The sequence below is a fragment of the Rhinolophus sinicus genome, chromosome 3 (genome assembly GCF_057876585.1).
Source record: "Rhinolophus sinicus isolate RSI-liver-muscle chromosome 3, RSI-T2T, whole genome shotgun sequence".
Classification (NCBI taxonomy): domain Eukaryota; kingdom Metazoa; phylum Chordata; class Mammalia; order Chiroptera; family Rhinolophidae; genus Rhinolophus; species Rhinolophus sinicus.
Genome location: NC_142503.1, coordinates 51983591 through 51996932, shown reverse-complemented (window position 1 = coordinate 51996932; position 13342 = coordinate 51983591). Strand labels below are relative to the sequence as shown.

Here is a 13342-nt window from a genome sequence, read left to right as displayed (position 1 = left end):
CCAGTATAAAGTTGGAAGCAGGAGCCTGGAGCTCAAAAGAAAGGTGCAGCCTGGACCCAGACCTCTGGCTGTCATCAACCCAAAAGTGGTCACTGAGGTCAAGGACAGACCCAAGTAAATGCTTGAAAGGCAAACTATCATTTCTCATTTTTCTCACGTCCCAGTTCCTACACTATGGTTAACTTTGGCAGTAGGCCAGAGGGTATTTCTAAAAGCACTAAGTAGGACTTGTCGACTATCAACTGTCCTTTACACTGAGTTTCAGGTAAATATAAAATAGCACATTACATATGTTAAAGCTTAAAAGCAAATAACCTTGCTATTTGTAAATAGATCCAAGTGCCTATGGCTAGATTAAAAAAAATGCTCCTCAAGGATAAAAGTATCATTTAGAGCCACCCAACAGTAATGCTAACTCCCTGAGAGAAAGGTTTATTGGTTAAGCAAATGTCAAGTTAGCACAGAGTTATGAAGCTACAACAACGTATTAAAAGGTACTTTGGAGACATCTGGGTTGTAAGAATTTTTGATATTGTGGCTTCAGATTGCAAAGTTGGAAAAACAAAGAGAATTTGTTATTAATTAGGCAAGGAATCCTACTTCTGCTTAACCTACAACCAAACAAGGGAATTTAACAGTTTTGAAAGGCCCTAAACAGTCTAAGATTTTGAACAGAGTCCAGGTAGACTGTAAGCGGGCACATTTACTCACAAACTGCCAGGAGGCAAGATCACTAAAACTATGATTCACAAATTACATATGTCTGAAACACTGATAATATTCACAATATTAATTAAATAGTAATTAAAAATGCCAACTATCATTTCCCCTCAACTATCCTTTCCTCCAAATCTATACATGATACCCCCATAATCATTTGTGTTTAATTTCAAACCCCTGGAGGAAATCCAATGAAACCCTTTGCTATCCACACGTGTTGGTTTAGTGTTTTGTTCTGCTGTGTATTGTCCACATCCCTGCTGTCATTGCATCTGTTATCTTCCACCCTAAACTGCTGGAGCACATGGACAGAAATTACCTGGATCTCTCCATGGCAGCAGAGTGCCAAGTAGCTATCTGAGAAAATTGCCAACTAGTGATTTAACATATAAAATTATGAGGAAAATGTTTTTCTAGTACAATTGCTTGAGGGCACATTTCATCAGACATTCTCATTATAAACCATACATGATTGCTCATATTTTGAGATACTATGAACATCTGTCATTTGTTCTTCAACTACAAAGTACTTACCATGATTCCAATGAAAATGTTCCCCTTTTTTTTGTCTTTAACATTCTCCTTATTTTCACAGATACACAGAAGATAGCTGGAAGAAGTATCAGTCATTATCTCATCAACATTTACAGCATCATCCAGCTTGACTAAAGGATTCACATGTAATAATTGTTAAAGAAAAATATATGCTACATCCCCATTAATAATAACCGTTTTCTCCTTTAAATTCATGGTTCATTTTCCAGGCATTTTTGCTCCGTACAAAAATCTTCCACACAGCATTCATTCTTCTGTTTTACTCTGATCAGTTACATGCCTTAGCTTCCCTAAGCTAAAAGGCTCATGAGGACAGACAAATACATCTTCTCACTTCTAAAGGGCCCAGGAGAGTACCTCAGACTTTACACAAGCACAAATGTCAGCCCTCTTCCTTGCCTGAATGATGCTGAGACTTGAATCCTTAATAATCCCCTAATGTTTAATTCCACAAGTCAAAGCATGAATACACTAAAATGGTATAAATTACTTTCCTCCTTTAAAGTACCTAATAGCTCTCAGAAATAGCAAAAGTATGTTTGAAAGAAGACATGAGAAAAGAAAATCAGAAAACAGAAACATATTTACGTGTATCTGTATGTGTGCACGCATGTGTGTAGTGAGTCCATTAATAAATTCTCAGGGATCAATGCTGATTTTAGATGAAGTCAATCTGGGAACATCCAATTTGGGCACCAACAGACAAGAGCTATAGCAGCAGCAAAAGAGAAGCGGGGAGGGGTACTATTTTAGGAAGAGACTTTGAGTAAGAAACTCAAGCTCAGGCAATAGAAACAATAAAATTACCAGATTCTTACAGCCTGATCAGCTTAGAATAACACAGAGCTGCTAATGGTTCAGGATTCATTTTGGGTGATCGCCATACCCTATTCAGGACATTAATGGAACAAAACAGTCTTCATAATTTGGATTAAAGCTAAGCAGGTCTCTAAAAAAGTAGATTTGTAATAAACTGTAACAGAAATATTACTTTCATAGAGTATCATTAAGACCTTATTCTTAAAATCTATTATCCTGAGACCTGATCCTATACCATACCACAGTACACATTTTAAAATATACTCTTATCTCATTTTACATATAATTATTTGGTTCTAATAAATCAACAGAATTTTAAGACCTTGCTATTAATTGTACTTCAAGGAACTCAATGAATTCATGAATGACCATACATTTGGGGGCAATTCTCGTGCACACTGAAAATTCTTGCAAAGTGAGAAAGCTTCACCTATAATCCGTTTTCAAAGATAATAAAATTTTTATGAAGCTAACAATTAATGAAGATATCCTCAATTATGTTTTATAAGCAGGTAATTGTGTGTTAACTTTATAGTTTTCTCATTTTAAAGTTAGTAAGTTATTTTTTAGGTCTTGTCTTAGGAAGATCTGTAGTAACTGATAGGCCCTAAGTACCTAACCACTGACCACACAGGTGGAGGGAAGACGTGATTTCAAATCAGTCGCTAACCTGTCATCATTTTTTATCAGGTTCTCTTTTCTTCTTGCTCTGAAAGTATGATGAACTCTCCTTCTACCATGGTATTTGAAAAATGCTTCTTTCCACCATTATCAACCCTTCCCTCTTCAACAGTGTACTAATCAACGGTCAAAGTAACCATGCCACCTAATCTCATTCAAAAGGTACCCATTCAAATAATAGCTTTTAAAAAGTTATTGAAAACAAATATTTGTAACATTCAAGGAAAAAATCCTATTCCAAAAGGATATCTTCTCCAATAAGCGTAGATTTCGTATAAAGAGCAGTCAATTTCCGGGAAAAGAGTGAACTTTTGTTGTCCCCAATGGCCTTTAATGCTGCTGTTTCCATTTGCTTCACAACGCCTACCTTCAACAAAAATAAGAAATAGTAAATATCAAACATAACCGAAATTTTTTTTTAAAACATGTTTTGAGATTTTAAAAGGTTAATTCTGAAACATTTACCACAGTTTTTTAAAAATCGACCCTAAATATCTAAAATGTTAAAACTCATGAAGATATAATTCTAATAATTGTGACACATTTTCATTTCCCCAAAATGCCAAATTCCAAAACCAATTAGAGCCCACCACCTTACAAAACATGTTTTCCCTCCCTGGAAGAGAAGCCACGGCTGACCTTGTATCCCTTTGACACAAGCCGGCGTACGTGAACAAATAGTCTGTGAGTAGGTATACTTGCTGTCATAAAGTTGTGATCTAAATGGCAATAAATATTGAGCTCCCGGGCTGCAATCTAAAAAAATTGAAAAAGAGAGTATCAATAAATTTCTATTTCAGGATTCCTGTGTGGTATTTGTTCACGTTGTTAAAAATCCATGAAGGTATAAACTTAGGATTTGTGCCCTTGTCTATCTGTGTGGTATATCAATAAAAAGTTTAAAAGACATCCCTGTGTAAAAGCCTAAGGTTTACTCTATTTTGGGTCTAACCTCACAGCCAACATCTATATCTATAAACGACTTGGAAAAATATGACAGGGACTTCTACGTCCTTAGCTCTATCAAAACTTTAAAGTGCTGTAGCTTTCCCTGAACAAGGGCTATTCAATGCAGAGAGCATGAAACTGTTATAAGAATGTGCTACACAGCACATGCAAATAACCAAAAATTAGGAGATACTACAGAGTATGTATACATAAATTATGAACTTACTTGGACAGATGGCATCCTTGAGGAAGTAAGAAGAGAACCCCCTGGTCTGGTTGGCTAATTCTTGATTAATGAGTGATAGGAATGCAGAACTGACAGCACCACCTGACTCCCTGCTTTCTTCTAGAAAGCACCATGGCTCAGAGATTACCCACGAGAGCTGTGGAATTCTCATTCCAGGACTCTCCCTCCCCTACCCCAGCCATCTGTGAACTGTTTTAGTTCATCACTGCAGGGCAGAGCAGGAAAACATCAGCCTTTACTGTGGTCAAGGCTAACTTGATCATTTGACCTGGAGAGAAGAGGTGAGAGCAGCATTTCTTTTCACCATGTCACCTATAGGATGCCAAATACGTACTTGTCCTTATCCTCATGAAACCTGTGGACTCTTGTTTCAAAGTCTAACTGCACAACACAGAACACAGCATAACGCCATCTAAACTAGAGAACACCACTTTCTTGCCACAACAGGACTTAGGAAGCTGGAAGAAAACAAGTTGACCAAGTCTTCACTTCCCATCCGTGAGGCAGCAGATATGTCACTCATCACTCTGATAATGTACAATCCAACCAGGCCTAAAACTGGAATCATCACAATCATCCAGGACTCCAACAAAGCGTCCTCACTCTCCCTAAGCTTGTCATAAATGTTTAAATTCACTTCTAACCTTAACTTAGGCCTGCATCAAATACCCAAAATTAAACACAAACCCAAGATAGCAAGATGACTGAAATACAAAGAGATCTGTAAGACTTCAAATGTCTTCTTTTGGTGGCTGCCACAGTTAATGTGCTCTTCCATTCACTTAAGAATGTTCCCGGCTATGAAAATTCATAAATTAAGAGTAAACAGAGGAACTTACTTACATCTCAAAATTTCCTTCTTGCTTGAGTCTTCATCGGGAAACAGATACTCACATGATTATGGTTCACTCACTAATTGATTCATCCAACTTTTGATGAAAGAAAGGTACTGAGCTAACACCATGGAGAATAAGCACTGACATTCCAATAGGGACCCTCACCTTTTTTCCCCAAAAATCTAGCACCTACCAAGTTCGTTTGCGTTATTTTAGTTTTTACTTTAAATGACAGCATTTTTATTAAAGGGTAATTGATTACATTTGGTTTTCCACAAGGTTAGAAAGTGAAACAAAAACACTGGAAAATATTTAAGGCTGGACAAGAAAAGCCAGGAACAATGTTTGAAAAAATAACTTACCTCTGCATCTTCCCCAAAGAACCTATACTTATATCCACATTCCACACACAAAATTGCATCTTTTTGCTTCTGCTTCATTTCTATATATTGTAATTCTAAAGGCGTGTAGATGCTTTTGGTCCTTTTGTTAGATGGTTTAGAATCAGAAATTTTCTGCAAGTTTTCATAACTCCCGTGTGATGATCCAAACTGACTGAAATCAGAAAATGTCTTGTCCTGGCAACCAAGAGATTTTTATAGTTTACAAAGTACTAATCATAATAATAGTTCCCAGAGAGACAGAATATAAATTTGCCATGAAGTAACAACAGGTGAATTTAAGTGAAAGGTATACAGGAGTACATAGTATATTAAGGCCAAATTTTTTGTATGTTTGAAATTTTTTCAAAGTAAAAGAAAAAATATGAGCCAAACTAAACTACTATATAATCATTAAAGAAAATACTGCAAGCTGAAACATTTTAATATTTTATATTTCTTTTTCCATTTAATTTCATTAAACATATTGTAATTAACATTTTTCTTCTCATTTATTCCCAGGTGGGTGAGGCACAAAAAGTCAGTAGGCATGAAATCTGTGTCTCTCCATCAGTAAGAACAACAGAACCCCTTTCAATAAGCAAGCTAACCACTAAAGTTGCAATACTTTACATTTCAAAGCACAGTCAAAAAGATCACATATTTCATAAATCTTTATTCCAAGAAAGAATCACAATTAGAGCTTTTGAAAAGTATAAAGCACAAGGTTACATTTTCAACATTGGCAATCCTGCTATCCCTACTCTCCTGTATGAAAACCATAATTAATCCAATTCACCGCATAGAGCAAATTCCTTGCTTAAGAGGCTTACTGATACAAAAGGTAAAAGACAAATTGGTAGGATGTTTGTTGAAATCCTTCTAACTAATCGTCACTATGTCACTGCCAACAACTAAAAAAATTTACCAGCTACCCCTGGAATTAAAAATATGGCCTAAAAAATTAGTGACCAACATGGGAAGAAAAGAAAGAGAAATGTCTATATGGCCCAGAGAGGGGAACTCCAGTCCGAAAGAAAACCCATAAACTTGTATTTTACAGTTGCTAAATGTTTAAAAAATTCAGCTTAGCTAGGACAGCAGGTAGAGATCAATTCATCTGAAAGTATAGCCCAGCAAACCTCTGAAGATCAGCAATAACATGACAGTAAACATAACAGTAAAATATGGAGAGGTATGGCAAGAGAAAAGTGGGTCAATATATCAGATTGAACAAAGTATTTGCTTTTAATTTTGATGGGGATTTTCTACTTCATTTCTATGACATTTAATGTAAAATCCAGGAATACTACATAATGAAAAACTTAATACTTCAAAAAATATATTTCCTTGGGGGGAAACAGTATTTACTTTATACCTTATTCACATATGGAATGAGAGTAGGCAAACAGAAAGTTTTATGCATATATACGTCAATCTGAATACTTGAGTATCAAGCAACAATTTTTTTCACCATTTTGGTGAAAATACTTCTCGGACATGTTATACTATTTCATATTGCCAGAGACAGCATCCTGAGCTCAATTTAACTTTGTCTTGACAACGCAGGGTAATCAAAATAGTAACATGGAAATTTCAGGACCTATCAAGACTTACGGGGTTGCTGCGCCCACACTAATGATCCCAGACCACTGGGCATTTAAGTTTATCCAGTAGCTTTTCACCCTTACTCTGCGTCCTTCCATGCCATCAAATAGGCAGCTATCAATTGCAATAATATCCACGTACTACTTCTAGGTATCCCTTCTAACTGGTTACTTCTAGTTTTCTGTAAACTAGAAAAGCTAAGTTGGTCATTCTATGCATAAAGCAACAATAAACAGGCTCCTACAATGCCCTAAATTCTCCAGTTAAAAAATTGTGAGCTTAGATAGACAAACTTTTTGACCTCTATACTTTATGACCACCACATCAGTGAACTGCTTCTAAGTATAAAAAGAGATTAAAATAAGAACCAAAACACCTTTTTTCCTGATGATCTGAGATAAAACAATGGATCTTAGTTTGGTATTTTTCTGAGGAAAGAATCTATAGCTTTCAGTAGATTTAAATCATTCAAAAAAAAAAGGAGTAAAGACTGTTTCTCTAATTCAATGGTTCTCAACCATGACTGTCCACTAAAATGAGAGCTTTTAAACAATATCCATGTCCAGTTCCCATTGAAAACCAATTAAATATGATTCTAAGGAAAATTTCTTGCTATCAGTATTTTTGTTAACTTCTCCAGTGATTCTAATTTAAAGCTGGGCTGAAAACCACTATTCTGAATTATAGATTTCAATGATGGAGCAGGAGAGAGTTAAATTTCCTGCTTTTGCAATGATAAAAAACATTACTAAATCACAAAACAGTAGAAGAGCCCATATTCATTTGGTTTACCTTTGAATTTACCATATATTAGCCACACTTTCAACTGAAAACCTCAAAACATCTATATACTTTGCCCATCGTGACTATCCAGGTTAATCACAGAAACTATAAGGACTATAAAAATCTGTGCTTATTATTAATCATTGACAAAGAATCCCCTCAAGTCAATGGCTCCTGATCAAGGCTGTACATCAGAATCACCTGAGGCTCTTGCTTTGTTTGGTTTTAATACAAACCAAGTCATCCCTCCTTAACACACAGTAAATCAGAATCTCCAGGGATTTCAAAATAAAATAAAAAGCAAAAGCTCCCTCAACTAGTTCAGATGATCAGCCAAATTTGGGGACCATGCCCTGAGTGGACCCACAGAACCTTAACACGTTGCGTACGGCGGGGTTTAAATCCCTCAAACCCCTCTGTTCCGGCAGGTTTTTAAAAGAAACTACTTTAAAATGCACTCTTCTCTTTAAAGCGTAAATGCTTCTATGTCATTTATTATTTTTCTATGGAATTTTTTAGGATTTACTCACCTATGATGTTAGTAATCCCTCCTGGTGTGATACTGCAGAAAGCAGCTTCCTTTGTGCAGTGGGACACAGCAAAAATTTCATATGTACCGAGTTTCATTTCTCACTTTTTTTGATGTGCACACTTTACACACCCGTGTGTGATATTTTTTCTTTCCTCTTCCCACTATGGGCTCCAGATGATGCGTGGCCAAATCTCCCGAGAGCCTGGCCGGATTGTTTTCCTTGGGGGCCCGCTGCGCAGGCACTTTCACAGCTGGTTCCCTATCGCCACTCGTCTCACCTCCCTGTCTTGGCCTCTCACTGCTCTCTGCCCAATCTTTTGAAATTCTCGTTATCCGTCCTTAACGCATGACTCAGAAAAAGCGAAGATTCTCGTGATCCGTACGCAACGTGTTAAGGACACTTCAAAACCTACTATTCTGGATATGTAACCCATGTAACTATTACATACCTTCTGACTAGTGTGAGATTTGGAATCTTCAGAAGAAACCGCATTCTTTGCACGCAGAAGACTGATATCATCAAAATCAGTACATTTTGGCAGAACTGCAAATCTCTCCTGAAGAGGCTCTCTCTGGACTCTGTTTTGAGGAAGAGCGGAATCGCAGCAGAATTCTTTCAATTTTTCCAGAGACTTTAAAACCATCCTGGTCTTCAGACATTTCTTTGGCTCTTATTTAGCAAAGAAGAAACAAATATAACAATAGTATTTTGTCTAATTATGTCAATTCATAACCAGCACAGAATTTTTAAAGAGGAAGCTTTTCACTAAAGCAATTAATCTAACCATGTCATTACATGTGACACGGAAATAAAGAAACATTGGTTGAAAAAGGTACAGATGGTATGTTGAAACACACATCTAATTTTGCTTGGTCCTAAAACCCCCTGCTTTCTTTTTCAAAGAGGTAACACTTGCAAATGAAATACCTGAGGCTAAAAGGAAAAATGAAGGAGCGATACCAATTTAACATACCTGAAAGCTAAATCCTAAGGCAGTAGTGAAGAAAACCAAGAACCAATCCTATCTATAACACGAAATGCTTCAAAGGCTCAGGAATTAGGGCACCAGTACCTCTGAAAATGGACTAAAGGGAGGTTCTAAAACAAAAAGGATTGTTTCCAAGCAATTTGATCCCTAGACTTCTATCCCACTCTAAGCTTAAGGGCAGCTGTTCTTTCACCACATCAGCAGAGGTTTGGCGATTTCTCTGGAAAAGGCAGAACTTGAACAGTTGAGATGAAGTACTGTCGTAAACCAGGGGAATACTAATGGGAATACAGGCTTACCATACGCTGAGAAACCCAGCCTCTTCTCACCAGCTCTCAGAACATAGCTCTCCCCTCTAGGCAATAGCTGGGTAGACCCAACACCCTGGACTGGGAAATCTGACCAACTCCATGGGAAAGACCTAAAGATACCGACACCAGGCGTGCACCAAGGAATCCAGGTCACCAACCCAAACACAGATGCTTTCCTGCCCCCACAGCTGTGCTCATGCTATTCTTTCCCTGGAATGCCCTGGACCCCAATTTCCATGTCAAAACTGTATTCCCTCATCAAGACCCATCTCAAAGATACCTTTCCCATGAAACTAGTTGCTAATTCCCCAACTTTTCTTTTCTGTACTCCTGTAACAAGATCATCTCTCTCTACTTATAATAGTCTGCTAATTAGCAGTTATTCATAAGCAAGCAATCCATAAAAGAAAGGAAACTGTCATGTACTGGATATCTACTATATGCCAGAATACTTAAGTTTACCCTTTAGAGCAATACTATCATTAAGCTGCTATTAGATAAAAGGAGAGGGGGACTGTATTTAGCATCTCTTACCTTCCCTTTTAAAGCAAAAACACTGAGGGCAAGAGTTGTGCTTTGTTCATTTCTAAAAGCTTAAAACTTTTTATATTAATATTTAAACCTCTTTTCAGATGTATACTGTATCTTGTCTCCTGCTAATCTCATAGCTAGAAAAATTGTATACATGAATCTCTTCAAAGGTATATGTTCACCGTATATCACTCGCCCCCTTTCAAAATGTATATTTGAATCACTCTTCAAAAGTATTTTATAAGTTTGTATATTATACAAGGATTTCCCCCCTATGGATACAGAAAAACTTTCCCAGGATGGGGGTGGGGTACAAATCTTGGGTTTGTACTTATGCAAAAGAAAGACTATCTAAAACGGACATTTTAAAAACGGACATTTTAAAAACGGAGGTGAAGGGGCCAGGGACCTTCTGGCTGGTAGAAACTTCTCTCTTTTCTTCCCATTACTTTTTTTAAAATAAGCTGTAAAGTTCATTATTTCAAAAACTTCCATGTTTCTGGCTCATTTCCACAAACTTCAGAGTTCATGTGGCCAGATCTGGAGTAATGGGGACCTAGGGCCAAGGACTCAGTGTGTGTGGTGAGTCCCGCTGACGGCTTACTTTCATGCCCTCCTCCTCACCTTCCTTCACCACCCTACTACCCTACTCCCACCACTGCAAGGATGATTCCACTACAAAGCTTAATTCCTGAGTTACTGCCAGTTCAGAAAGGCTTCCTTCAGTTCAGGTGTGGGAATAATGAAGGAAGAAGCATTTGTATTTTTTATGACAAATTTGCTGAAGCCGAAAACTAGAGAAAAATCTGCTCAACCATCTATATATCCAACACCACATCTAGAAGTCTAGGAGCTCAGGAATCATGGTTTTATCCAAAACCTTTTAGCATACAATAAAAGCAGCTCCATGCTAAAAAAAATAAAATTAAAATAACGGGCAGATCTACCTACATGTCCTGATACTGAAAATTGTTCAAAATGTTCTGCTAAGTGGAATAAGATAGTTGCAAATTAGTTTATACAGTATAATACAACTTATGAAATATTATTATTAACTTATTTGCGGGTCTAGTTCTATATAAACGTCTATAAATAGAAAAACCTGCAATATACAGTACACTCCAAATTAGCAGCAGGCCTCACTGAAAGGGAGATTTTGGGTTCTTTCACTGTCTGTACTGCTTGAAATTTTTACAACAAACATGTTTTACTTTTATAATCAGGACAAAAATTACTAGAGAGAATAAAAGAGAAAACTGGGAGAACTACAGCCAAATCGCGGAACTCCAGCTCTTACCTCCCCTCCCCCAAACTCCTACACACACCACCACCACTTATGGAGGGGCCCCTCTACTCAAATGCAAGACCTTTCTCCACAAAGGGAAAACATGGAAGAACTCACCAATAGCCTTCTCTGCCCTCTGGATAATCCAAGAATATCAGAGCCATAACTAGTGAGAATGAAAAATCACTGCCACAGAACTCACCAGGCTTCCCAGACTTTGCTGAATCACTTCGACCTTCCTTTTCTTGGACTTTCTTTGCTTTCTTTTTAACAGGCCCATCATTCTCTAGTGGTCTCTTCTTACTTCTGTCAATTTCTGCAACCTATATCAGGAAGGTCAGAAAATGATGTGTTACCTCTGATCTCAAAACGTGATAAATGTGAAATAATTTAAACCTTCCTTCTGAATGACAGCAAAGTCCTTGACATCCACCCTTCCTAGAATCACCTACTTTGAGCTCTGAAACGAACTACGGGTGAAGGTTTTTACCATCATTTAAGTCAAGGCGGAGACTTGGCTGGTCATGAGCCTCAGCGTCCCAAGCCCTACTGAGGTTAATTAAAACCAAGGCTGCCACTTTTCTTTACAATCAGTCTTCACCTATCTCAAATTATGTAACTTGAATTACCCTACTTAAGTATGTTAAATAAAATACCTTTAAGAAAAAAAAACTAGTTATTTATTTATAAAAGATGAAATCAGACAATAAAAGAACAGTATCAAGTTTGAGATGTTAATTGTAATTTAGGTTTTACGTTCACCACTGAAGATGCCACAAGATTACCAACATGGGTTGGCAGGAAGCCTGTCAAAAACTTAAGTCCTTCACCAAATACCCTCTAAGTAGTGGGTACAAAATAAAATCTTGGTCAATTCCTGAAAATGTACACTATGGTCAAAAAAACAAAACAAGAGAGGAGCAATCACTCTATGGAAGAAATATAAATTAAGGGAACAAGATTTTGAAGCAGCCGAGCTGTCACACACATTAAAACTTGGAGGGTGGCTAAACTCCAGTCTGCAATACCCTTCAACACCCTCAGTTTGGGTAGAACTGTACCAGGGACCCCAGCGAAGGCTCACCCTTAGGTTTCTCCCTGTGGCAGTGCCCCTGGTTTAAAGAAACACACAAAAACACAACTACTCATTTATTCAGTGGAAGGGTGATAAGCAACAGGAAGAATCTAATGACTAACCATCACATCTGCACCATCTTAGGAAACTTTATCCACCCAAATTGTACAAGAGACTTTACAATCTGAACTACAAGGGATGTATGTAGTCACTGGGAACTGCACAATATGACTGTTTTTACCCACTGTGGCTTGAAATACCCAGCAATGTTGTTGCAGCCTTAAAAACTAGAGATTTAATGGCAGTTTTCGTCCAGTCACCTACAAACAAAACCCGTATCAATAAAATAAATTAAGCTCGTCTTCAATTTTCAATCCAGGGGAAGTAAAAAAAAAAAAAAGGGGGGGGGGGGACGGAGGATGGAGGTTAAAATATGTATCCTTTGCCCACAAGCGCCTTCCCTTATCAGAATGAGAGTCATGAGACCTGAGTTCCTATCTCTGGTTTGTCATTAAGAACCTGTGTGATCTTGGCCTCAAGTCTATTACCCCAAGGGGAAACGAGAATCTTTGAACTACACTTAGGATGGAGAACGGCTTGACTGTGCCCTTCACCTTCCGGAATCCCGCCCCTTTCTCCTCTGGCAGCATCAACTCGCCGATCCTCGCACGGGCCCCGCCCCCTCCCGCTCCACCCAGAAGCACCGTCCCCGCCCATCTTGCCCCGCCCCCTCCCCCGAAGACCCCGCCCCACCCTGGACCAAACCCACCACGTGTGGAGGCAGCTGAGACGAAAAAGTGGACGCTGGGGGCGCTGCAGGGTCAGAAGGAAGGTCCGCCTTTTCCTCCGCACCCGTTGGGGAGGAGGTGGATTTCAGGCTTCCTGTAGACTGGAAGAATCTGCTCAACACCGCTTGCCTTGCGGGGGCTGGCTCACCGGCAGCGGCGCTGCCAGAGCCCAGCTTTCTGCGCGACATCGTAGGGCGGGGAGTGACAGCCGGGGGGCAGGGCCGCGCTGAGAGCGCGAGCCCGCAGCCGCAGTT

At 38.5% G+C, this 13342-nt stretch overlaps 1 protein-coding gene across 5 annotated transcripts in view; it reads right to left on the bottom strand.

Moving 5' to 3' along the window:
* MSH3 (mutS homolog 3) overlaps window positions 1–13342 on the bottom strand; it is a 195128-nt gene that overhangs the window by 131467 nt on the left and 50319 nt on the right. For 2 of the 5 annotated variants that reach the window (XM_074328782.2, XM_088796587.1), the window contains exons 1-7: window positions 13070–13276; window positions 11428–11548; window positions 8559–8779; window positions 5169–5384; window positions 3415–3531; window positions 3025–3142; window positions 1255–1400 (exon numbers count right to left, since the gene is read on the bottom strand). In XM_074328782.2, coding sequence (XP_074184883.2) covers window positions 1255–1400; window positions 3025–3142; window positions 3415–3531; window positions 5169–5384; window positions 8559–8779; window positions 11428–11548; window positions 13070–13276 — 1146 coding nt within the window. Of the gene's footprint in view, window positions 1–1254; window positions 1401–3024; window positions 3143–3414; window positions 3532–5168; window positions 5385–8558; window positions 8780–11427; window positions 11549–13069; window positions 13277–13342 lie in introns of those variants that run through there. The other 3 variants (XM_088796585.1, XM_088796586.1, XM_088796584.1) reach the window with 2 other exon arrangements.